Source organism: Micropterus salmoides, unplaced genomic scaffold (assembly GCF_014851395.1).
Source record: "Micropterus salmoides isolate LMB-PRFRI ecotype aquatic unplaced genomic scaffold, ASM1485139v1 Ms_hic_scaffold_20, whole genome shotgun sequence".
Classification (NCBI taxonomy): Eukaryota; Metazoa; Chordata; class Actinopteri; order Centrarchiformes; family Centrarchidae; genus Micropterus; species Micropterus salmoides.
This window is the reverse complement of record NW_024041151.1, coordinates 12,727,766-12,751,693: the sequence shown is the minus strand read 5'-3', so window position 1 is coordinate 12,751,693 and position 23,928 is coordinate 12,727,766. Positions and strand designations below refer to the sequence as shown.

Sequence of the window (23,928 nt, the reverse complement as noted above, 5' to 3'; positions counted from 1 at the left end):
CTTGCGCTAAATTCATCAAGTCCGACCCAATTTGATAAATAATGTTGTATGTGGTTCTCGTATCGCATAACATGAAGACTTCATAGCTTCTCTTCAGGTAGGACTCTCATACTGCAACACTTGTCTTTGTAAAGACAGAAAATTACAGGATAAAGTCGCTAACCTGCCTGCCAGCTCCCACTGGTCAGTTTCACTGGATTTTCCATAAAGGCTTTAATACGTGTGCTCTCCAAATTTAGGCACTGCTAGCTTAATCACCTTCTCACAGACGAGTGACAGAAACAGACCATTAAGGTTACTGTAGTTACCTCAAAAGAAAAGTGGTTGTCTGGAGTCAGATGCCAAAGTGTGTGAGCTGCGAGCTTACAGCAGTGTGAAGCAGCGCCCACAAAACAAAATATTAGAGGTCTGAAATGTTAATATGAAATGTGTATAAGTATTTTTGGTTCATTTTGAAACTATGGCGGAGCAAATTAAACTGTGTCGGGCTGGTCTTGTTAATTAATGGGAAACACTGGTGCATCTTCTGCAGACTGCCCCTAATATTGCACCTGTATCGGCTAAGTTGGTCTTATATTTTAATATGTTAGCTGGTGTTCAGCTTCTAAAGATTACGTATGTATCGTAACAAGCAATATTTAAACAAACATAAGAACAAGTACAGGACCTGTATATGTCATCGCATATAGCATCTTACTCTTTGATTTAGAGGGGATCCTTTCAACCGTGGACGGTGCTTCACTGCATTCCTTTTACTTACAAAGACCTTGAACTCCAAGTGTTAATCAATCATTACCCTCCTGCCACTCCTATCCTTTTCATAACCCACCCCCGGATAATGGCATTTGACTAATAATTATACATTCCACATACTTTCTCACATGTCGGATCACACAGATGTTAATCTTTTGATGGTCTTTGAAGCATTATGTCCATCAGTGGGCCTTTGTCTTATGTTGTCTGGCCTCCTTTCCCCATGTGTGATTCTGTGATGAAGTGCAACCCACTGTTATCGCAACTTTTATGTTGTGTTACATAATATCCCTCTGTGGAGTTGTATTTGAAGGCTGTGTTTAGTTTTTTTTTTTTTTTAAATCAAGAATAAGCTCTGTGACTTCTGCCTTGAATTTAAATTACCTACCTCTCTGTACCTGCAGTCCCAGACTGCTGTGACCAATTAATGATACACAGAGTGACGATCAATCACTGCTGAATTGTTGCGCTAAGTTAAGTTCTTATGAACTTGCTCCTTCTTAGTCCAGACCAAATGCATCATTCTGTTAGTCCAGGGCCTAAAATTAAGGATAACACCTTTAATGGGTTTAAGGTTAAGTGACGGAAGCCATTTATTTACTTGCTTACTTACAGTTTTGTATACCTTCAGGAACTAATAGACTGCCATTATTTTCATAGACACATTTAAAACCTTGCCTTGTCTTGCCTTACAAGGAGAGATTAAAACTCATTTAAGCTTGTCAAAAATTCTGATTATATTTAGGGATTCACATATCCATTTATGTTGCTTTCTTTTCATTCTCGACAATACCCTCCCTTGAAGGCAAATTCTTTGAAGGCTGTATTGAGATTCCTGTTAAAGAGGCAGTTTTTTTTGTCTGTACATGAAAATGTAATGCAAATAGGAGCAGTACAGCAGTGGTGCCATCCCAGGAAAGGGTCAGTACAGGCTCCCACACTGAAGATTGCATTTTGTCATTCTTTAGCTGCATACTCATCAGTAACTACTTCTGGTAAACAACAAGCATGAGAAGGTCCACAAATAGTCTAGACGAGACAACACCCATTTGGAGCAAAGCTTTACTCCTACTCAGCTGCCTTTTTTTTAATGCACTTTGTATCTGGCTGAAATTGCCATTTGAGTGGTGTAAGCCTCATCTAAATTTGAACACTGTTCCAACTGTTTGTTTTATAGTAAATGCATTGTATCTGACGGAAGACAGAGCGGATGTTGTCAGAGAGAGAGCCTGGCATGTTTAGCACTGTGTGACTGCTACACACATGCCATAGTGCATGTGTTAGCATCCTGATGCCCTGCTGGCAGGACAGCTCAGCCTGACTCAGGAGAAATCTGAACTGTAATGAAGAAACACTGAATGAGGTCTGGATATGTGGCTAGCTACCACAGGAGACGGTGCTGACTTGGCAGTCTGTCACCTCATAAGATGCTCAAACAGTGCTCGCTTGTTCTTTTCTTCTTTTTACTCAAAACCTGTTCCCATCGCTGCTGTATTCTGTGATACAGCTACTTTCGGTTTAAATAAAACACTCCTAGGTTTTGTCTGTTATTCTTGTGATGCGTTGATACAAACTGGAGGGACTCATGCAATCAAACAACCAATGGACTTGAGCTACCATTTTAATCGAGCGGCCCATGCTAGCTTTCACCGTCCAGTGTAGCCTGTTTTCCTCAGCAAGATTTTTGTTAATAGAGGGAAGGAGACAAGAAGAAGTCTCAGTGCAATCTAGATACAGTATGCCCATTGTTTCTGTTGAGTCACAGCACATCACAGAACTGCACAAACACACAATTAGAGGCTGTGGGATTCCTGGAGATGTTAATTAGCAATCAAGCAGCAGGTTTTATATTTCCCTTTCCTTAGCTCCCTCTAAACTACTGCACTTAAACTGACTGGCCAAATCAAATTTTGGGTATATATATATAATGGAATTGGCTTGCTGCTTATATCAAGTCTAGATGGCAAAAATCCAATGGAAACTCATTATGGCAAATCTGATTTAAAAGTCATTCAAAAGATGGTTGTGATTCAAATCAAATTTCCAACCTTGTGTGTTGTCTAGCCACTGTAATCAAAATGTCATCAACTACAGAGGAAATGCAACCGGTAAACTAACCTCCATCCCAGAGCATGGGAAAACTTTTTTTAACTTTCTTTGTGTCATCTGGGAAGATTGAAAGCTCTTTGCCGCAGCTTGATATTGTGTTGGTGTGAAGAATTAGATGAGATGCCGCTTGTCTTCATGTAGCCTGCTGCTTTATTTCCACGTTGGAGAACCACAGCATCTGTTACATTATCTGAGTGTATATATTAAAGGAAGTTTTTTTTCAGGACACAGAGTGGATGGCCTGAAAAGGACAGAGAAATTAAAGGGTAACTTTGGTATTTTTCAGCCATGGAGCTATGTTTTTTGTATCTATGTGACAAACTGGGACACATTTCTTTTATTTTTTAATTATTCCAGAATCGAGCGAGCGCAGTAGCGAGACAGTGCTGAAACGCAATCCTTGCATGCAAATGCACCCCGTCACAGTACGTTTTTTGTTACTGACGGGTTCAGATTGTTATTATAAGTGTCTGACAACATTATAGAAAGGATCCCTGCAGAGATGCACCTTTTTTTTTTAAGAGTAAGATCTTTTTTAGAAACAGTCACCATATTGCTCTCCTCAAAGCCACCAGACTCCATTGACTAAAATTAAAAAAAATAAAACTCGGAAAATACAATTTTATGCCTGTGTTATTAAAGGCTCTGTACTCTTTTAAAAGCAGGGTATCAGATGTTAATAACAGCCGTCGCATATAAGCTATTTTCACCAATCAGTATCCTTCTGTTCAAAAACCAAAAGTAATAATGGGTGGAAGAATTTATTAACGGCTAAGATGTGAAACACCCCACCCTGTCTCCATAAATTTGTTGACAGTACCACCTGAGTACCTTTTTATTTATGTAATATACACAAACAAATGAAATTATTGTGACTGAGAAAAAACAGGAATACATCTAAATGTGTAAAAAGGAAAACATTTTGATAAGAAAAAGTGATTTTTTATTTATTTATTTATTTTTGGACAAATTTGGTTTAAATGTAAAAAGCTTAAAAGTTACTCATTTACAAAATATCTGCTGTCACCACACACACAAACTTTTTTTCTTTAAAGTGGGGTTTTGGAAAGGTTATAACCTGACACTTTACCTCGCTTTGCCTGTTGGGACTGAGATCTGTAGAGTAATTGGTCTGCCTGGTGAATAATCTCTGCCTCTCTGTCCAGAACTCACTGGAGATTTCTACCCTGTCAGCACCTTCAGATAAACCCATTGGCTGTTTTTAAATAGCACAGTCACATACACTCTGCTTACTATTTGCGCTGCTCACATCAAAATGTTTTGCTCTCTATTTTTAGCACTCTGCTTTGTCAATAAGATATTATAGCCTTATCTCACAATACCCACATGTAAGCAGTTTTATCTGCTGGGTTGTCCAGCGCAGACTCAGGTTTCAGGTCTGGAAACAAGCAGTGTGTTCAGTGTAGTCTATCAATATGGGCTCTGGCCCCTGTGTCTAACTAAGGTTATCCAAAGGAGACCTGGATGACTGAGAAGCTTCACAGGCATCTAACTAAGGTTAGGCACTATAGCCTATGGTATATTGTGCATTTTTAATTTTAATTTTTTTTTTTTTTGTACAAGATGGGGATCCGTAATTAGGGCTGGGCGATATGGCCAAAAATGTTATCGCAATAAAAGATTTGATATCATTCAATATCAATAATTATTACGAAAAGGCTGAAATTAAGAAAAATCTTCTCTTTTTTTGTCCCATTTCCTCAACAAAATAAATATTTTAATAGAAAAATTAAGTGCTAATTTGTTTATTATATTGCAATAATTATCATTATTATATTATTGCCCAGCCCTATCCATAATTCCTTTAAGACCGAAAAGTGTGTAAAATAATGTAAAAGTAATTTCCTGATTTAAACCATAATTTTGTTCATGGTATTTTGGCTTTTTATCCGCAGCATTTGCAAATATATTGTTTTGGTACTGAAATGTTTGAAATGTTATATGTATTCTGTCAGCAATACCATCTGTATATCTTTGAAATATTATTAGGTAAGTACTTGTAAGATTGTGGGGAGCGGATATCCATCTGTAACTGTTAAAAAATGAGAACTCTGAAAAGCTTGATCACTTTTTCGCCACTGATTTATTTATTTTTTTATTCCTGTTTTGTTTCTGCAGCGATCCTTACGTCAAACTATCCCTCTATGTTGCGGATGAAAACAAAGAGCTTGCCTTAGTCCAAACAAAAACCATTAAAAAGGTAGGTCCTACGGTAAGAAGTGGCTTTGGTGTGTGTATCTGTGTTTGAGTTTCAGACCTAATGAAGTCGATGTGTTTGCGGCGTATCAGATTAGCCACTCTTGCCGTGGTAATCTCCTCCCACAGCCGCACCACACATTTACCGCACAGCCTCATAATGACTTTGTTTTTTTGAGATCACCGGATCGTCCTGATCCCACCCAACACCACCACCACCCTTCCTTCAAATCAAGGCAATCTCATATCATCCTATGAGAGATGGAGACCACAGGAAGTCACCAGGCAGTGCTTTCCTGCTCAGTAGAGTGTAGAGGGAGACATTGGGCAAGATCTTTTCCCCAGTGACCTATTTTGGGGAGGAAATTTACTCTCAGCAGGGGGAGCTATTACTTGCTATTAGGGTAAACTCCATTCAGGAGCAATCTTAATGTCCATATAGGCTGAGACTTTTAACCAAATGTCCATATTCATTGCTCACATTGTGGAATCCTCTGTGCCATATGGTTCAAAATTAAATATACATATATACAATAGATGCTTGCTATTCTGCATTACATGTTATTCACTGGCCTGGATTTGTGAAAATGCATAACATACAGGGGTGAAACTGCGATGAAGCTGTTTCCAATACTTCCATGTAGCTTATTTCTTTGTCAATTTCACCTTTTCTTGGTAGTTAAGGTTAACTACATGTAGCTGCCAGCCAGCCCTCCACTGGAGTCAGGCAGCTCAGGCCTCCATGCAGGCAGACATATGCTGACAGTGGCCGCAGTTGCTTTATTGGATATAAATAGCTGACAATGCACTGCTATGTGGAGCAGAAAAATCACAGCTCGGCTCTTCAATGGGCCCTATGTGTCTTTTAAGTGGGACACCTTTGATGGCATCTTGAAGCTAAGAGTTTGGCTTGTGGCAAGATGGCATGAAAAATGTTGACAAAGAGCCAGTCTAACATAAGTAAGTAGAAGTATCCTAAGCCCTATACTAAACATGTATATTTGACATACTATTCTGGAAATCTGACAGATTTTAGTCTGAAATTGGCTTTTTGTCAAAGGGCAGTGGGTTCATTTGCAATTCTGGTATGTCAGCAGTTGTTTTAACAGAGATGTTATTTTATCGCTGCTGTAAAATGTTGCAAAGTGTTTATTAATCAGAGTGACTTGTGAAATTAAGGCTTCATTGACAGTCTAGTGTTTAAGTCATTTCAATCACCAAAGGAATTTTAATGAGATGTGTCACGTAGTTCTCAGTCCAATAAAATATCAAATGTGTGAGGCAGAAGGAGTGAGTCTGTGCATCCACATACTGAGCTCATCCCTCCAGAAAGTGGGTGAAAATCCTCATGGCCATTAATCTAGAGACTAACGCCAATCACTAGAACATGTTGGTAACTACAAACGTCCCTTAACAACGTAAGAGGATCATTGACGCCCAAGACTGAGCCTGATTTCTCTCTCGGGCTCTCTTCTCTCAGTCGGAGTTGGAAAGGTTTCATACATCTGTTCTGTTTTCTTTGCAAAAACATGATGTCGTCCACTGTGCTTTAACACACAGTTAATGAATTATCAGTCCAACCATGTCTCTACTTTGTGTTCCAGACTCTCAATCCCAAATGGAACGAGGAATTCTTCTTCAGAGTGAGTTCATTATGTGTCAGATTCCCTTTCTTCCCACTTTTCTCCACTACGAATGGTCTGTTATTGCACTTGTTTAAGAGTGGTAGTGTTAGAGTTGTAAATCTTTGGGTTTGCGGTTTAATTTGTCCCACCTCCTCCACCACTGTAATCAAACACGACAGTTTTAAACTTTAGAAGCTTAGTTACATGCGTATGATTACTCCTAACTCGTTATTTATAAAAGAATTATAGTTCTGTCCTATGTTATTACGATTACAAGATTGACTACCTTCTAGCCACAGTAGTTGTGAATTATTGTGACACAAAAGCAAGCAGGAATTTGCCTACAGAGTTGTTTCACTGTTTGTATGTACGTACATTTGCATTAGCTTTGCATGTCACATAACCACCGGATGACTGCTGTATTCTCTCCCCTGTAATTTTGTTGCCAACACAGGTGTGTCCGCAGAATCACAGGCTACTCTTTGAGGTGTTTGATGAGAACAGATTGGTAAGACTCCCATTTCGTAACCTCTCACCCTTCATTCCCTCTGTTGCTTACATTGCACATTATTTTTAATTTCAGTCTGTCATGTTTTGACAGCTTTCACCAGCAGTCGATTTATTCAGTTCCACCCACCGTGATCCTCATGCCTCTTTTGATTTATGTTGTGCAGTTTGTTTCTACTTCAAACTATTTAGACATTGTATTGCCTTGATGACGTCTTATTCCATTTCCTTTGGCGATAATGGTCTCGGTACTACTTTTTTTTTATTTTTATGGTTTAGTCAATTATGCAAATAAAAACGTTGATTTGCAACCAAATAAAATGTGATGATTTTAAAACTGATATTGCTGCATACCTGTGTTGCGTTGTTGTAAGTAATTTTCCTGGAATAGATCTGCTTTCATTTCACCACAGGGATCATCATCAGCCTTGAATGATTTGTATTGACTTAATTGCACCCCCATGTCTTTACACAGTCTTCCTCTTGTGAACTCTCTGACACATTGCCAGGTTTGATATCACAGGATTTCAACCGTCGGCTCAGTAAAAAGAAATGCATTGCCGTACACATGGAAGAAAAGTGGACAGAGCTAGTTTCATTGCTCTGCTGTGGTCCACTAACAACTACTGCATTCCTCTTAAGTCAAATTTCTCAGATTTCCCACAACGGACGAGAACACTAGCTTCCTTGATTTGTGAAATGAAGTCTGTTGTAGGCCCTCAGTTGCCATGACAACTAGATTAAATTTCTGCACAATGTCGAGTTGCAGCAGTTAAAAACAGCACGAGTTGGTCTCGATAATAAATTCACTAATTCATGCTTATGTACAACCTTCACCTTGACGAACCATCTTCAGAGGAGACAGAGTATAGTGAGGTGGTTGTTGACATAATGAAGACTGTTCTGTGGAAGAAGCAAAGGGCTTCCCTGAAAGGAGCTTAGGACTGCAGTGATATTTGTTTCTTATGACTTCTCAGTAAGGCTGGGGTCTGTATCTTTAGTTTGATCTTTGATCAAACAAATAGTGGGTGCAGCTCAACATACTGTTGATGTTCTTGGCTGGATAGGGCACATTCTGTCTGGACCTCACAGGTTCAGGGCCACTTCTTTTGTTCATGGAGGACCGACATGGGAGATCAAAAGATCTTGAGCTTGTGGAGTGTCTTTCTGTTTTCCCAATAATGTAGTAAAGTGACGATGGGGACATTTTATGATTAAATCTCCGTCTTCAGTCACATTTAATGTTTTATATTCTGATAAAATCAGTGTATACATTGGTGCCTGTTCTGTGTGCATATCCTACACGCCCCTGCAGAGGGGAATCGGTGGCTTTCAGCCCGCTACTAAAAGGGCAGCTCTGATTTTTCCCTCCATACAGTGGGAGCTCTCTGTTGCCATATAGAAGAGGATGATACAAGAAAGCAAAGCACAGGCAGCCTCAAGCTCTGTCCTCTCCTTATATGTCTGAGGAGGTGCTTTTCTGTCGATCTCTAGGTGCATGCCAAGGCAGCTCCTCCACCACTGGACAATATTTCTTTGAAGAGGGCTGCTTGTTCTCTTGCATCTGTTAATGGTTTATTTGTCAGAAGAGATGAAAAGTTTGACTAAGCTTTGTGCTATAGCACGTGTGATAGATTAATGGGTTACTTATGTGCACTTATAGAAATACTAATACTCTAGATACGCTAAATGTCAACTAATGTAAGTGCCTAAAACATGTAGGAGAACTATATATGAGACTGAAAATTCACAAAAGAAAGCGGTTGAGTAGGCCTACAAAACATGTAGTGCTTTGTTTGAAGCAGGCATGTTATGTCATTTGGCAAGCTGGGCTTACTGCCATTGGACCACACATTGGCATTTTGTTTCTTTTATACAGAACATTCTTCATAACATTTCACACACACATTTATTGACTGTGCCTAACACTGTAGGCAGTGTGTTATCACTAAGTGTAACCAGCTGCCAAGCCACGATTTATTCTTACTCTACAGTCTTTTCCTTTGGCTGTTTCTCTGCCTCCAGTCAATATCGCCTGTCTCCTTGATGCCCTCTTGTCCACAATGTAGAACTTTTCATTTTTGTGTTTTTGTCCTCTCCTCTTTTTTTCACCTTTCCCGACGTGGCTTGGCTGTCAGCTTGTTGCAGCTTGCGTTTTGAGACCGATAAGGTGACTCACTGAGGGTTTATTTATTTATTTATTTATTTATTTTTAAGAGGATACATTTCTAAAAGGCCAAATTATCATAGGGGTTTTGTAAGTTCTGTGCAAGGAGGCAGACAGCTCACCCACTAACTCAGGCCTCATGTCAAAGTAGCATAAAACCCCCATTTACACATGCTGATTCACTGGTGAATCTCTTTGCTGTCCAATAATGAATACTCTCATGAATGTACAGTATGTTGTGAAAACGCCTCTCTCTGTTTTACCTTGTGCTGTAGCCAAATAGTGTGTATGTGCTTAAGCATCATAATTTGTGTGCCTAATTTCAGTATGACAGCTAAGTTGTATCTTAGGCGGTTTTTGGAAGCAAACAGTGGCCTATAAAACCACCAGACACTTAAGTGTTTGGCTGCGTATGGGAGACGGCGTAGTCTATTCCGTTTGAAGAAGACTTGGATATCTTTCTCCAGAGAGGACTGTACTTTTTGTCTAATTAAAGCTGCAGTCTGTCAGATACTCTGCTGCTGCACTTTTTTTCTGGTCCATTTTTAGCAACAGCTTCTTTATGCTTACTTTTTATGTTTCCAAGCTACAAGAATTAACAGGGCTCAACTTGTCATCGAATAGTTAGTCGAATGATTTAGCAAGCGAATTAATACTACGACCATTGCACTTGCCTTTTGAAAATCGATATGGATGTCTTATGCGTTTGTGTACAACTGATCTAGGTGGGATGCTCAGGCAGATCAGTAACCACAGAAAGGCTGATGTTATGGTATTTTAATGAAGAGAAAGTTTAGAGGTCATATTTACAGGTGATATTTTAAGATAAGTAAAGGGATGAAGTGGTGGGAAACGTCAAAATTAAGGACCTGGGAGTGAGGACATTGATGAGAGATTGATATTTATTGGTTGATATGGAGGCAGGGAAGTAGGCGGGGATTACAAAGGGATCATAAGAATGGAGGAAAGGATGGACAGTGGTAGAATATGTTTGGGGGCCTGTTGTCACTTGAGGGCAGCATGGGGTTGTAAGAGAAGGTGGTGGGGCCATTTGTAGTCATATGACTGACAAGCAACCCACTGTCACCTCGGAAACCAGGATTGCCGGCCGCTCTTATCCAATCATGTCAGGAATGCTAGCCGTCACTAGACTCAGGCTATTTCTGCTGTCTGTCGCTAGTGCTTGGTAGTGCTAAGAGTCTGGCATACAGGGATCCTTTTTTCCCCCTCGCCCTTCCTCTCTTTAGCCTCCACTCTGCCTTTGAGTGCGTAGTGTAAAGTTGTCAGGTTTTTTGCAGTGGCAGTCTATTTTTTTGTGCTGATTTCTTTCCTCAGTACAGTGTACTGTGGGGAAGGAAAGTTGTGGAAGAGACTTGGAGAGGGTGGGGGGTGGGAGGGGGTGAGAGTGAGTGGAAGAGGGGGGGAAAAAAGGGGGGATCAGTCATCTAGCTAGCCAAAGAAGAGAAGTGGGCGACACTAAGAGACAGAGAAGGGAGCCAGAGGAGAGAACCATACAGGCAGTCAGAGGGAACGGGAGCTGTGGGACGGGAGGTGAAAATGGCACAACGTCTGCGTTTGTACTTTGGCTCAGGCCGCAGTAACACAGCCCCGGAGATACTGGAAGGAGACTCTGAGGAGCAGCAGGGAGACGATGATGTGGTCACGGCGCTCTGCATGCGGCCGCCTCCGGTATTGAGGCCTTCTCAGGAGCAAGTAGCGCAGCATGTCCCATCAAGAGCTATTGGTTCGCTGCCGGAGCCTTTGCTTAAGCGCAGTTCCTCCATGTTCATACCCCAGCTCACCGCCTACGCTGAACCGCGACCCACCAAGAGCTCCTCCATGCACATATCCCTCCAGCGCACCAAAGAATCAAGTAATGGAGATTCCTGTGGTCATGCTGATGATGTCCCGCCACCCTGTTATAGTCCTCCAGGACCTGCACCTGCCTATACTGAATCACCGATTGGAGAAGACGTTCCCCGACAGCCGCCTCCTCCGTACTACAGTCCAGATTCTTTAAATTCGCAAACTTTCCTGACAGAGCCCAACCTGCCGAAACGCAGGGTCTTTAGTATTGGTTCCAATGGCCATACTGTGTATAGCAGAGGCCAACCTGGTATCGGGGTCGGTGGTATTTGTATCCGGAGGAACTATCCTAACGGTTCTGACATCCAGCATTTCAGAATCCTCCCATATGGTGGTACCAGCTGGTCTGTCCAGCAACCAAGCAACGACCAGTGCTCTGTTGTTAATGGCGGAACACAGAGACTAGTGTTTCAGCTCCAGCAAAATCAGAACCCGGAGAGCCAAGGCGGGCAACAAGGTGCTGCATCCCAGGAAGAATGCACAGATGTTGGCTTTGCCAGCTCAAGAGGTAGCCCTATGGTGCGTTACCCCAGAATTCACCTGGGGAGAAGCTCATCTCATCAGAGGCTGTTGGTGGATAATCAACACCAGGAAAGTGGTGGAGATAGTCAAGCTATAGAGGAGAACCAAACGGACATGGAGACGCAAAGAATGGAAGCAGTAAACAGATCTAATGGTTGTACTTTCAAAATCAGTGGGGATCCTTCCAGAAGGCAGCCTCATTTCAAGATATATTTTACCCCAGGCGGAGGTGGAGATCAGGATGTGAGCCATGGCAATGATTCAATGCGAAATAAACCCAAGGTAAAGATTATAGGAAAACCTTAGTACGACTGTTGGCCTGTGTATAAAATGTTTTTAGTAAGAGATGTTGGAAAAGTATTTTATAATGACATTTGACAATGAGACTTTCAGGGTTTTAGTTTTAATGATGACAAACTTAACTTGAGAATGAATTGTAAACAGTTATAGCAAATAGTGGATGGGTCATCTCGCTCATATGACATTTAGTTGAACACATGATATCTTGTGCCTAGTGTAGCCAGAAGAAGTGGAGGCATTAAGTAGAGCTTAACAAATAAGAATTCAGGGTGAAAAGTATGCTACCTAAATGATGCAAACTTTGTGGGATTCCTTAAATATTTCACATGTAATTTGTGGATTTGCTAGTGTTTCACTCACTGAATCGAGCCCAGATGAGGAGAGATCCGTATGGTGCAGGAAGAGGGTGGTGACATTCTGGGAAGTGAAAAGCACCGTCATGGTTGCTGAGCTAAATCACACACACTGGCTTTCTTTCACTTCACAACCACAGGTATTTGAAATTGTTAACACACTGGCCAATTCAGTCATGAAATGAAAACAGGATAATTTCTCCCCATGCACTTGTTGCCTTCTGTTTTACAGAAATGTGACACTTCAGTTTGGTAATACCCTTAACTGTAGCCAGTGCTCTTGGCTTGGCTGTTTCTATCTTTAGTCTGCTTCGAGCGTAGTTGTTGATTTTGAGAGCGGCCAGGTGGAATGTCTTCTTTGGCCCTAGGCTGGTATGGATCTGTATCCCTGCAGCTGCTCCGTGAGTGATTAAGAACTAAGACGTCGTTATGGCCCCAATGACAATCGAGAAGTTTAACAAGCTGTCAGTAGCTGTAGTTACCTGGAAGCCTGAAGTCTTTTGATGGTGCTGTGTGTTCTCCTGTCACGTATAGCTCAAGCTTTGGAAGCAATAGATATTGGATTTGACATTAGCACTATGTTCTGTACCCCATTTTTCTTCCATTTTAAATGCAGATAATAAACTTAAGCTTCAAGTTGAAGCTCTAAATAACAGTACTATATAGTAGATATTTAAATAATGGGGCTGTCATTGACTGTGTAAGGATTACTCCCATTAGTTTCTTAACACAAACTTAGATGTTGTGCATGTTTCCCCCTTTTTCAATGTTGTCAGATAGAAGTTTTTTTTTTTTTTTCTTTTTTTTTCTGCTTTTCCAGCTTGTTAATCATCTGACTCTCGTAATTTTCTTGCCAGCCCTCCCGATTATTTAATTATTTGCCAAACTAAGGAGATGAGATAAATTTTCTTGTTATGTAATATTTCAAGAGGATGGTGCTCTGACAGGCTTTTATAACATAAATACGGCTAGATAACAAAGGATATCTGCACTATGCTAAAAATGACTAAACTTGAACCCAAATGTTATAAATCCAAGATGGTGTAAGATCTCTGGTTTTTGTCATTATGTCATTAGATGGTGTGATACTACAGTGTGTTTGGTTGACTAGTATTGGCAAATACATCTACAATCTTAGTTTTGAAAGCACATACTTGAATGCGTTTTACACACGACCTCCTTTCCATTTTTTAAGACACGCGGGGCTGTGTTACCCGAGGGCATCCGGTTTCTCATGCAACTAGGAAATCCTCATTTAGACCATAATGACAGGTCTTCCCCCAACTGGTAGCCTGAAGTTGGAGTGCCCCGTTTTAAAGCCCTGCATGGGATACTATGAGTGTGTGTGTGTGTGTGTGTGTGTGTCTTTGTGTGTGTGCCAGCTAGACTATGTGCAGACAGCTATGCCACCGTACCCCCCAGTTGCCATTCACAAAGCGCTCATGCAGGCCAGTGGGTTTGCTATATTTACCTGAGACAGGATTGTGGATAGATGGGGGCTCTCTCTTTTTATTTTGGTCCGGTAGCATGTGAGAGGGATTCATTTTGCTATTGTTGTGAAGGGCTTTTCTCTGTCAGCTCTGATCTCTCAGTTGGATCACATTGTAATTCAGTTGTGTCAGCAAGGAGACTGTTGAGTAGGTGAGACAACCTTTTCACACTTCAGTGCCAGCCTGGACTCATTCCAGGTTGCTCTACTTCTTCATGTAGCTTCAAGGCAGTGCAGTACAACAGTTACAGTTAGCTACTACTAATCTTAGTGTCTTATGCCGGTTTCACACACAACGCAAATTGTCTCATTGCGTTTTTATATGGCCTACTGCAATTTTCAAATTGCTGGAGGCATAATATTTGTTAAAAGTAATGTGTGTCAAAATACCATTTTAAATTGTGTGCTGCAGAGATGTCCTGGCCTACACGTCATATTCTAGAGACTTTAGAAAACATCTTTGCTTGGGATGGATCTCTGTAATATTCACACCCTAAATCAATATAATATTTTTCAGTGAAAATGAGAATAGTGATGTAAAAATGATCATTCCCCCTAGAATCATCAGTCAAATTAATCGCTATTAGATATTTTTTCAAAATCGTTTTCCCCTAGGTCCAATATGTATGAATGAATGGAATTTCACGTGTGGTGCTCAAGGCATTGAAAAATAACATTTCAACAGCAAACAATGTCTATGACATCTGTTGGTAATGGGTTCTGTGGATTATCAGAGAGTAACTTGGACATTGTGTTGGGAAAGAAATGTCACTGTTTAATTAAAAAAAGAATTCAATCCTGTGAGCACCCCAAATGAACCTCCATTATATTGGGGTTGTGGCAGCAATCTGAGACAGATATAATACCAAAATGTTTGGTTGTGTTCTATATATTGTGTACAGAAAAACCTTTGGTACTTACTTTTCTTTTTATCTTGTGCCACTGACTGCATGTCAGGTTTCCCATTTGGGATACTAACATGACTGAACTGTACTGAACAAAACTATCTGCATACAGTTAGTATTGTAAGAAGTTAAGTGTTTTGTGATTTGGGTGAACTGATCTTTGTCCCTCGTCCTTCTCTTGGTCATTAGTGGCACCCTCCCTCTCTGAGTGTAACCTGGCCCTGTGAGGCAGCTGCAGGCTCAACTGTGACCCTTTGATGACTCTGCAATTATATCCCCGTACATTCACATACCCACAGCTTAAAAGGCTTGTTATTGTTAGGGGCAGAAAAAACAGCCGTGTGTCAAAGGAGTACATGTGTCCCATGGGATACTGCTGTTGCCATTAAGCTACAGTGCCACTATTTTGTTAAAGGCTCAAGCATGGTAGCAAATGAGATTTTGGGGGTGAAGATTAAATGCTCGTAGTGACTCACGTGCTGAAAGTCTTGGCTGGCTTTGCGACATTAATTCTAAACTTTACTTTTAAAGCCCTTTTACAGAACAAATTAACTTATTGACATTAAATGTTTCATAAATTCACATCGTGGGTTACAGATCAACACATGGGAAAGAGTGTAATATGATGCTGTCTTACTCATGCTGTGGTCCAGGTTGCTTTTGTTGCTCTCTCCTAGCTCAGATAAAGCTTATGATTCACTGTTTTGAATTACCTGGGAGTTAATCAGGCAGTAAAACAAAATGAAATGAAAGCCGATACTGATGGCTTTTCCAAGAAGAAATTGTTTAGAAGTGTGTTTGAGTATAGGTGTGTGTGTGTGTGTGTGTGTGTGTGTGTGTGTGTGTGTGTGTTCTCAAAGGTGTTTGTTTACGTGCCTGTGCGGTAATAACTCAGCGTTTTTATGTGACTCATTTGTAACCTTTCACCATTGAATTCCAGGTCTGTTAACTGTGGTGGGAACTCACTGCGAGCAACACTGTTTTTACTTTGTTCCCTCTGATGGTCAAACTAAACCAACGCGATTGCTGTAGACCATGACCTCATTTTAGTGTGAAAAACCAGCACTTGGCCAGCGTAGTTGTATGAAATGAGTAACCGGTGCAGGTTTGGGTTAGCGTTATGAGATTTGAGGAACCAATAAGGATTAAAGAAGTGATTTTAAGCCTTTTAATTTCACACACACACACCTTTTCTTCACTTTTTCTTCAACAAGGATCACAAACATCAGATGTCAGATCAAGTTGATTTACAGGGTTCCCCCACTTAAAGTTCAATTGGAAATAGTTTCCATAACTACACTGAATTTTTATGACTTCACTACTTTTGTGCAGCAGTGAAGACAACTTTACAGATACCACAATGTGGAAAATGTATTTTCAGCTTTTGTACATTAAAGCTTGAAGAATGGATACACAATCTTGTGTGCAGCACAGCTGACTGCCAGGTTGTTCTTTTATTGCGAGGTAGTCTTCGCATTACAACGGTTGGTTAATGTTTTTATTGTTGACCTCTTGGCATCCCATTAAGACTCCCACAACCCAGCGGTGGATCAATACTCAAAAATGAGAAACACAGGACTAACGGAAGAATATTGCTTTTTTTTTGTTCCAACTCTTCAAATAAACATAATTGTTAGTTGATGCCTGTTGTCTAAATCAGTTGTGTCCCACACACAGGCTTCTTCCAAGAATGGCCTTTTCCATCTGACACAGGTAATCACTACTCAGGGGGCTGCTGCTGTGCAGCCCGATCAACCGTACAGTCTTCCCCTTTTCCTCTCAGTCTGCATTAATTACGAAAAAAGGATGGACAAATCTGCGGGCCTCTTAAATCTGAAACACAAACCTTCCCTGGCTCTCCCCTGTTGTCACCTCTATCCTTCTCTCCCTCTGTCTAGCTGACTTGGCTTTAATCTGGTGGCAGTGGATGTTATTTTTCCTTGCTGGGTTAACGGGTCCTTCTCCTATTAAATTATACAAAAGGCCCGTCCATAAATAAAACCCTAGACTGAGCCTTCTGCATGGACACTTGTGGAAATCTGTGCTGATTAGCTGAGAAGATAAAAGCATTGTTGCCCAATAAGCCACAACAAACTAGAGCAAATATTATAGGATAACTTCAGCAACATAGTAATAGATATTCTGTCAACATAATTGCACCCTACTGTTTTGCAGCCATATGAGATTTTTCAGATTCACTACATGTGTTCATAAAAAGGCGGTAGGTTATTTCTGGATGGGACTGTCTGAAATGAAAGTCTTTTGTCTCTTTCACTCTGTCTATGACAAACAAGCACAAAATGCTGCTGAACCTTCTGGTGCATTAGGTAATTCACCTCAACATTGTGTTTTTTTCCCCCTTTCTTCCCCTGCTGGAAATTTCAGTGTTCCCTCACACTCAAAAAGCTGTTAGTACTAAAATTAAGCTGCTGAAGGTGACCTTCTTGGTTTCTTTCCTAGACCAGAGATGATTTCCTGGGACAAGTTGATGTTCCTCTCAGTCACTTGCCGGTGAGTAATTTGTGTGTGTGTGTGTGTGTGTGTGTGTGTGTGTTGCCAAACTGACTGTTACAACACTGTTTTGAAAACTCAGCTGTTTCTTATCTTCAATTTTGCTCTGCCTGATTAACCTCTGTGAAGGTCAGGCAAAGAGTGTGTTTGTGTGAGAAAGTGCTAGCCACACAAGTAGTATGTTTTTGTGATTAAACACAAGCACTCCTTGTTAAAAATAGAAAGAGGGTTGTCTAGAATGTAAACAGAGGTGACTGTCTTGAGGGCAGGGTACCCTCAGAACCAATGGAAAAAGCTACACTTGTCAAATTTACACACACTCACATGTACTCGCTTAGAAACTAGATTCCTTAGAGATAACAGCGTTTGAAAACAATAAAATGCAGAACCAGTGTGTGTTGCTTGGGAGTTACAGTTTAGGTTTGTTGTAAGAGAACAGGACCTAGAAGTCAATCAAATATAGCTACAAATTAATCTAAAGCAGCAGTTGAGAGCTGTCAGACTAGTTGTGTCTAAGATGTGAATCCAAAAAGCATATCACGCAGTGAAATGTGTTGGGGCTAATTATTAATGTCCTATTTGGCTCCCATAGGTCCAGGGAATTAGCAGCAGATAAAAGCTACAGCTGAGTCATGTTGGGAGATGAAGTCAGTGGACAGGATAGAGAACACTTGGTCTTGATGCAGTTAATAATGGAAAATCAAATTGTAGCCATTAAACAAATTGGCTGAGCATGAATAAGCCACTGCAGGTCTTGGAAAGCTGGTGTTTTGATTTGATTCATTAGTTTAATGCATGACTACATGAAGGTCTTATTCATGGTTACTGGACATTACTTTAGTCATCACCTTGTTTTTCTATACTAGCTTCTCCTAGACACTCCTCTTTTCCTTTTTCATTAATCAGCCATTCTGACTCGTCTGAAGCAATCTGGTAACTACATTTGACTTGTGGAAGCCTGAGATTCAAACAGTTATTTAGCATTATTATGCATTATTTACAAAAAATGATATAAACTCTTAATGTCTAAGATGTTAAGTACAGTTTGATCCCAGCAGCTTCATCACATGATTAATTATTATTATTTACAAAACTTGCATTCAAGATTGTACTTTGACATGGAGATTCAGTGGTATGTTACTGAGGATCATGTGGTGAACAGCCAGTGTGGACTGGTTTGGCTCAGTCAGAGAGTAGTGGGAGGTTGCTGTGAATTACGAAAGACCTTTTTGCTGTTCGATATGTAACAGGAGACGCTCACTGTTGCATAATGATCCTGGCATGGCTGTGCATAGAGGGTTCCAGCCATGGTGTAAACCAATGACTCTAATATTTTGATACTCTCTAACGTGTATTTGCTTGTGTCCAATTGATTACTGTCAACAAATGCCTCCTCTGAATTTGCAGACAGAGGACCCTGCCATGGAGCGTCCCTACACATTTAAAGACTTCCTCTTGCGGCCCAGAAGGTCAGTTTCAACTGGATGAGATTTTGGATAACACTTAACACTAAGTTAAATTGTGTCTGGTTTGCCCCCACTAGCAAGTGGAATAGACACTGACAGATTATTAAACTCTCAGTGACTTTAATCATGGTTTGTAGACGGGTGTCATAACTCCAGAAAGCAGTAAGCTCATGTGATGGCCAGTTAAACACTGAAGGTGAAAGACCATCTGGTGCCAGTGGGCAGTTTGGAAACTCCCATGCATTTCTAAGCTTTAGCCTACTAGGGGCTCTGAGGGTGCAGGCCTCCTGGTTGTTTTCAAGTGGGTCCATTTTTGCTGATGTTATCCTTCTAGTCACAAGTCCAGGGTGAAGGGTTACCTGCGTCTGAAGATGGCCTATCTGCCCAAACAAGGAGGACAAGAGGAGGAGGCTGGAGAGATGAGGGAAGAGGCTGAGGTAAGGTCTTGGCCACTATTGTTTAGTGAGTTTGTTTAAACTGCCGACTTAGCATTACGTATGGCCTCCTTTTTAACTGTCTGGTTCATAATAACCTGAAGCCAAACCAGTTTCTAGTTTTATTCCTTCCTTCCTTCCTTTGACACAAAGAAACCACACTTTTAAGCTTAAAGATGAAAGTGAGTTTCCCACCAATAGAAATATGAGAGTGTTTTTTTGCTAAGAGTGAGAAGAGAAAGGATGGCTCTTCTTTTTATTATTTTTTCTAAGAATTTGGGCAGCTTCTTCCTGCCAGAATCTGGTGAAAGTATTTTCTCGGTCAGGGTATGGAAAAACCATTTACGATACTGCCTGTTAGTTGGAGAAATAGGAGCTTCTCCTCTTTTACTTTACTAGTGTTCTTGCATGTGTATGTAATTGTGAATTTCTTGTGGTGTGCTACAGCGGTGCTATACATTTTCAGACAGCGAAGGTGACACAGATAAGGTGACATTTAACAGCTGAAACACAAAAAACTTCAATTCCATTCTGCCAACCTGCCTTTACTGCATGCTTTTACTGTGAAATATCCCTAATTTTCACACTCTAGATTCTCTTTTTTTGACACTGACCTCAATATTAAATGTATTACACCAGATGATTTTTTTCCGTAGTTACTTCTCTGCCAACACAAAAGTACACAGATTTACATTTTCTTAAATGAACCCATGAGCAGGTTTAAAACGACAGAGATTTCATATTCAGTAGTGATATTGATGCACATCAACTCAGTCTTGCATCCTGTAGTTGAAGATATCCCACCCAGCTTGCAGCTTGACAGACAAAAATAAACACCAGTAAATGTTAACAAAAACCTTTCAAACCACAACACAGCACTCTGAAAAGAAGTTCTAACCAACCACTAGTGAATCCAACATCTTTAATGTATTTTCAGGCATGAATCAGAAATACTTAATTGATCCCCGAGGGGAAATTCTGTGTCACAGTTGCTCAAAGGCAAAAGGAATATAAATAAGATGGTGGTATATACAGAAGTATATAAATATCAGAGTAAACATATAAAATAAAGAAAAATATAAATGAGTGTGGATATGTACAGTATTTATATAGTTAAAGGAATTGTTATGGTAGAAACTGTCTCTGCATTGTCTGGGAATCCCCTCTTAAAGTGGACCAGTTTTCTGAAGTTTGTGCATGTCTTTAACCTGAGCTAGCAGTACTCGTACTACCTTATGTCAAAAAATCAGACCTTTCTCTTTCAGGGATGGGATGAGTCTGCAGACTCAGGCTCCCAGCGGCCACAGCAGCTTCAGCCCCCATTGCCCCCAGGCTGGGAGGAGAAGGTGGACAACCTGGGACGCACTTACTATGTCAACCACAACAACCGCTCCACACAGTGGAAACGGCCCTCCAACATGTACGCCCTATTTCTCTCCTCGTGTTTTCAGTTTTAAAATATATTTGAGATAGATAGATAATATTATTGAGATAAATGAGAAAATCTTTTGTCAAAGTTCAGCACAATGCTAAGCTAATCTCCCTCTGGCACTAGCCTCATATTTAGCAGACCGATATGAGTGTTGTATCAGTCTTGGCTAAGTCTTGGCATGAAAGTGAATAAGCCTATTGTGGAACAGTTACTTGACACAAAAATGTAAAATGATGAGTGGTAGACTAAGGCAAAAATTGGCTAAAGTAATAGTTTTTCAACCAAGAATTTTACTGTAGTACTACCTTATCTATTCATTTTGTGACTTACTAACTCTGTCTTTTGAATGAAATCACTTCTTCTCCTTCAGGGATGTGATTTCAGAGACGGAGAGTGATAATCAACAGCGGCAGATCAATCAGGAAGCGCACCGTGTTTTCCGTTCGAGACGGCACATCAGTGAAGACCTAGAGAACGAGCACCTTGAGCCCAGGGACCTGGACAATGTGAGATGCATATATATACAGCTTACACATGCGGAGCCACAGCTGACTAAACTGATAAGGTCACTAAAGTGTTTTGATTGTTTCACGGCCATGTCTCCTTGTTTCGCATGTAGTCCTGGGAGCTCATCACAGAAGAGGAGCCTAACGACAGCATGACCCAGTCTCTGCCTGGCCCCTCCTCCATCTTGACACCACAACACCTGCCGACTCCCGTCACCCAGGAGTTCTCTGAAGATTTAAATCTGAGGCTGCCACTCACTGCCGATACCAACGGCGAAGTGCCGGGGCCCAGCTCTGCTCTGGTGAGACCCGAACACTGCAACTTTCAGTGGTCAAAACCCGACTCACTCCACTTTTAATTAATCAATGGGTAAATGTAGGCAGTCAAATTGCTCTCCAGGCGGGTCTTTTTGTGTCAGACATTAGAGTGACAGTCGATGCTAGCAATAAAGTTTTTTCTTTTACTTTTATTTAACAGGGCCAGCTGTCAAACAGACTTCGATCCTCAAGTATGACGGATGGTGTCAGTGATCAGGCCCAGGCTCCCCCTCTTATGGTACATATTTCTGAACGCCCACATTTTCCTCCATCCTGCTCTCTTTCTTCTTTGACTTCCTCCCTTTCCTTGTTACGTTACTTACAGCATAGTGAACGTCCTCTTCTTTGTTCTCAGAATGCTGTTAGCAGGCAGGCATTTTTGTGTCATTTACCTCCTCTTTGTTGGCATGTCTCAGTGCTGTGGGTGTACCACACATCAAATCACCTTCTTTGCTCCTCCTTGCATTTGAAATTTCCACTTGTTTTGCTAGGCAGGTGTCGCTTCCTCCTCACTTCTCCTTCCTGCTCTCTATGCTTATTCAATTTTACCGTTCGCTTCTGTCTTCATGTCTCTGTAGGATTACCACACCTCTTTATCTCCCTTCCTCTCCCACTGCTACTTTGTACTTGTGATTCACTTGCAGCTGTGTTTGATGTATTGGAGAACAGGTTGGCTTTACATCTGTGTGCCAGCAGAATGACCATTCCAGTAGAGACCATTGGCAAATAAGATTAAGGACAGCGCCGCATCAGATCAAACATTCCCCAGAGAGTCCTGAGTCACAGCATCAGTGGAGATTCGGCTCAACAAACTGGTCACAAGATCTGAGTCAGATGTTTGTCACATAGCTGAGTCACAGCACTGAGCTTGGCTTTGTCAAGCCAAGGAAAAGTACAGGTGCTGATGTCAGCCTTTCCCCTGAATGACAAGTCTCTAATGAGAGGAAAACAGTAGGCTCATTTAGAAGACATCAGAGGAAACCATATGTTTGAGCAGTTTCCTATCACTGAGTTACTGCGAGGACCTAGGGAAGGTTAATTAGAGTCACACAATTCTTAATGATATTAAATATCTATGGAGGTGGATGGGTGCTGTTTGTACTGACCAATGCAGACATTGCCTTTTGGATAAAGGTAGCCTTCACTTGAGATCAGAATTTAGCACTATTCTCTACTTTTACTTATTGTCATCAAATCCCATAAAAGAACCACAACAAACAATTTGTTAGTCCTCTCTAATCACTCAGTACTTTCTCGACTTCACTACCCCCTTGATGGTACTCTATCTGAACATGACATTTTTAAAAAGAAAAGGCCCATTAATTTCCTAAAACAGCGGAGCACTGTAGTTGTTAATCAAACATGGTAATGATTGGACATGTCAGCCAGTGTAACAGTGTGGCTCATTGATTTGTTTTTAATAGTTTTTGGGAAACGATGAAGGCCTACGGCCTAAGCTACAGTATATCAGGCTTTTGTCACACAGAAAGTTCTGTTAGTAGAATCAATTAATTGTTGGTTTTGGTCTTTTAATGGAATTTGTTGACAATAATAAAAATGTAGAATATCATCACACATCCTTTAATAGGAGGTTGTGGGATGACATCAAAATGGCCAAATACAGCACTGAGTGTATGTGTTAATGAAACGCATAAATATCTGCTTTTGTAATGGTTTTGACTTTCCAAATAGCCATTGACATCATTGTTTACTTTCATTATAAGGTTCTTTCCTGTTATAGGGGTAGTGATGCAACTGTTCAAATCAGGCAGCTGACTATCTTTCAGGTTATATTGTTTAGAATGAGCAGAACAACATCCAGTCCACATCCTTGCAAGGCACTGCCAGCTGAACTGCACTGATATTGTCATCTTACTTGTGGCATGTTTTTTGGATTGCTTGGATGAAACTACAATTTCTGTTTTTTTCTTTTTCTGCATTTGATCATGTTCTTCCAGTTCATGTCTGATTCAAACTCATTTTGTGAACTTTCTTTGAGCTTCAGCACAGTGATTCACTTCTCCTGCTCTAACAATTTCAGGACACAGAACTGTTTTCTCTGACTGGTGTTACTGTAGCTTTAACATGATTTTCTGTTTGGGCTGAGATTTAAGATGCTGGGATTAAATGAACAATTCAAGGAAAAGATTCTGTGTCTTCCCTCCAACATGGGATGCAAGCCTGATAACTTCTGCAGCTCAGAGTGTTTCTTTGTCTGTTGATTTACTTGACTCAACAGCCCACTGCTAAACGTTTTCTTAACCTACATTTTGTGTAATCACGTCAACCAATCACAACTTCAGTTAGATTCCAAATTAAATGTGCTCCTTCCTGCTGCTTGTCAACTCACAGCTCGTATGCTTGAATTCACTTTTTTCCCCTATATTCACAAGAATCACCTCCCTTTCTGTCACTGCTCGCGTCTGTTGAGAATTAATTCCCCCCTTT

General features: G+C 40.7%; 1 protein-coding gene across 4 annotated transcripts in view; it reads left to right on the top strand.

The window, feature by feature from the left end:
* The window catches only part of nedd4l (NEDD4 like E3 ubiquitin protein ligase), a 48,833-nt gene that overhangs the window by 5,190 nt on the left and 19,715 nt on the right, over nucleotides 1-23,928 (top strand). For 2 of the 4 annotated variants that reach the window (XM_038733088.1, XM_038733087.1), the window contains exons 1-8: nucleotides 10,903-12,048; nucleotides 17,274-17,324; nucleotides 18,732-18,793; nucleotides 19,125-19,227; nucleotides 20,490-20,644; nucleotides 21,027-21,162; nucleotides 21,276-21,464; nucleotides 21,641-21,718. In XM_038733088.1, the coding sequence (XP_038589016.1) occupies nucleotides 10,936-12,048; nucleotides 17,274-17,324; nucleotides 18,732-18,793; nucleotides 19,125-19,227; nucleotides 20,490-20,644; nucleotides 21,027-21,162; nucleotides 21,276-21,464; nucleotides 21,641-21,718 (1,887 nt within the window). In that variant the 5' untranslated portion in view covers nucleotides 10,903-10,935. Of the gene's footprint in view, nucleotides 1-5,001; nucleotides 5,084-6,683; nucleotides 6,723-7,158; nucleotides 7,213-10,902; nucleotides 12,049-16,490; nucleotides 16,527-17,273; nucleotides 17,325-18,731; nucleotides 18,794-19,124; nucleotides 19,228-20,489; nucleotides 20,645-21,026; nucleotides 21,163-21,275; nucleotides 21,465-21,640; nucleotides 21,719-23,928 lie in introns of those variants that run through there. The other 2 variants (XM_038733089.1, XM_038733090.1) reach the window with 2 other exon arrangements.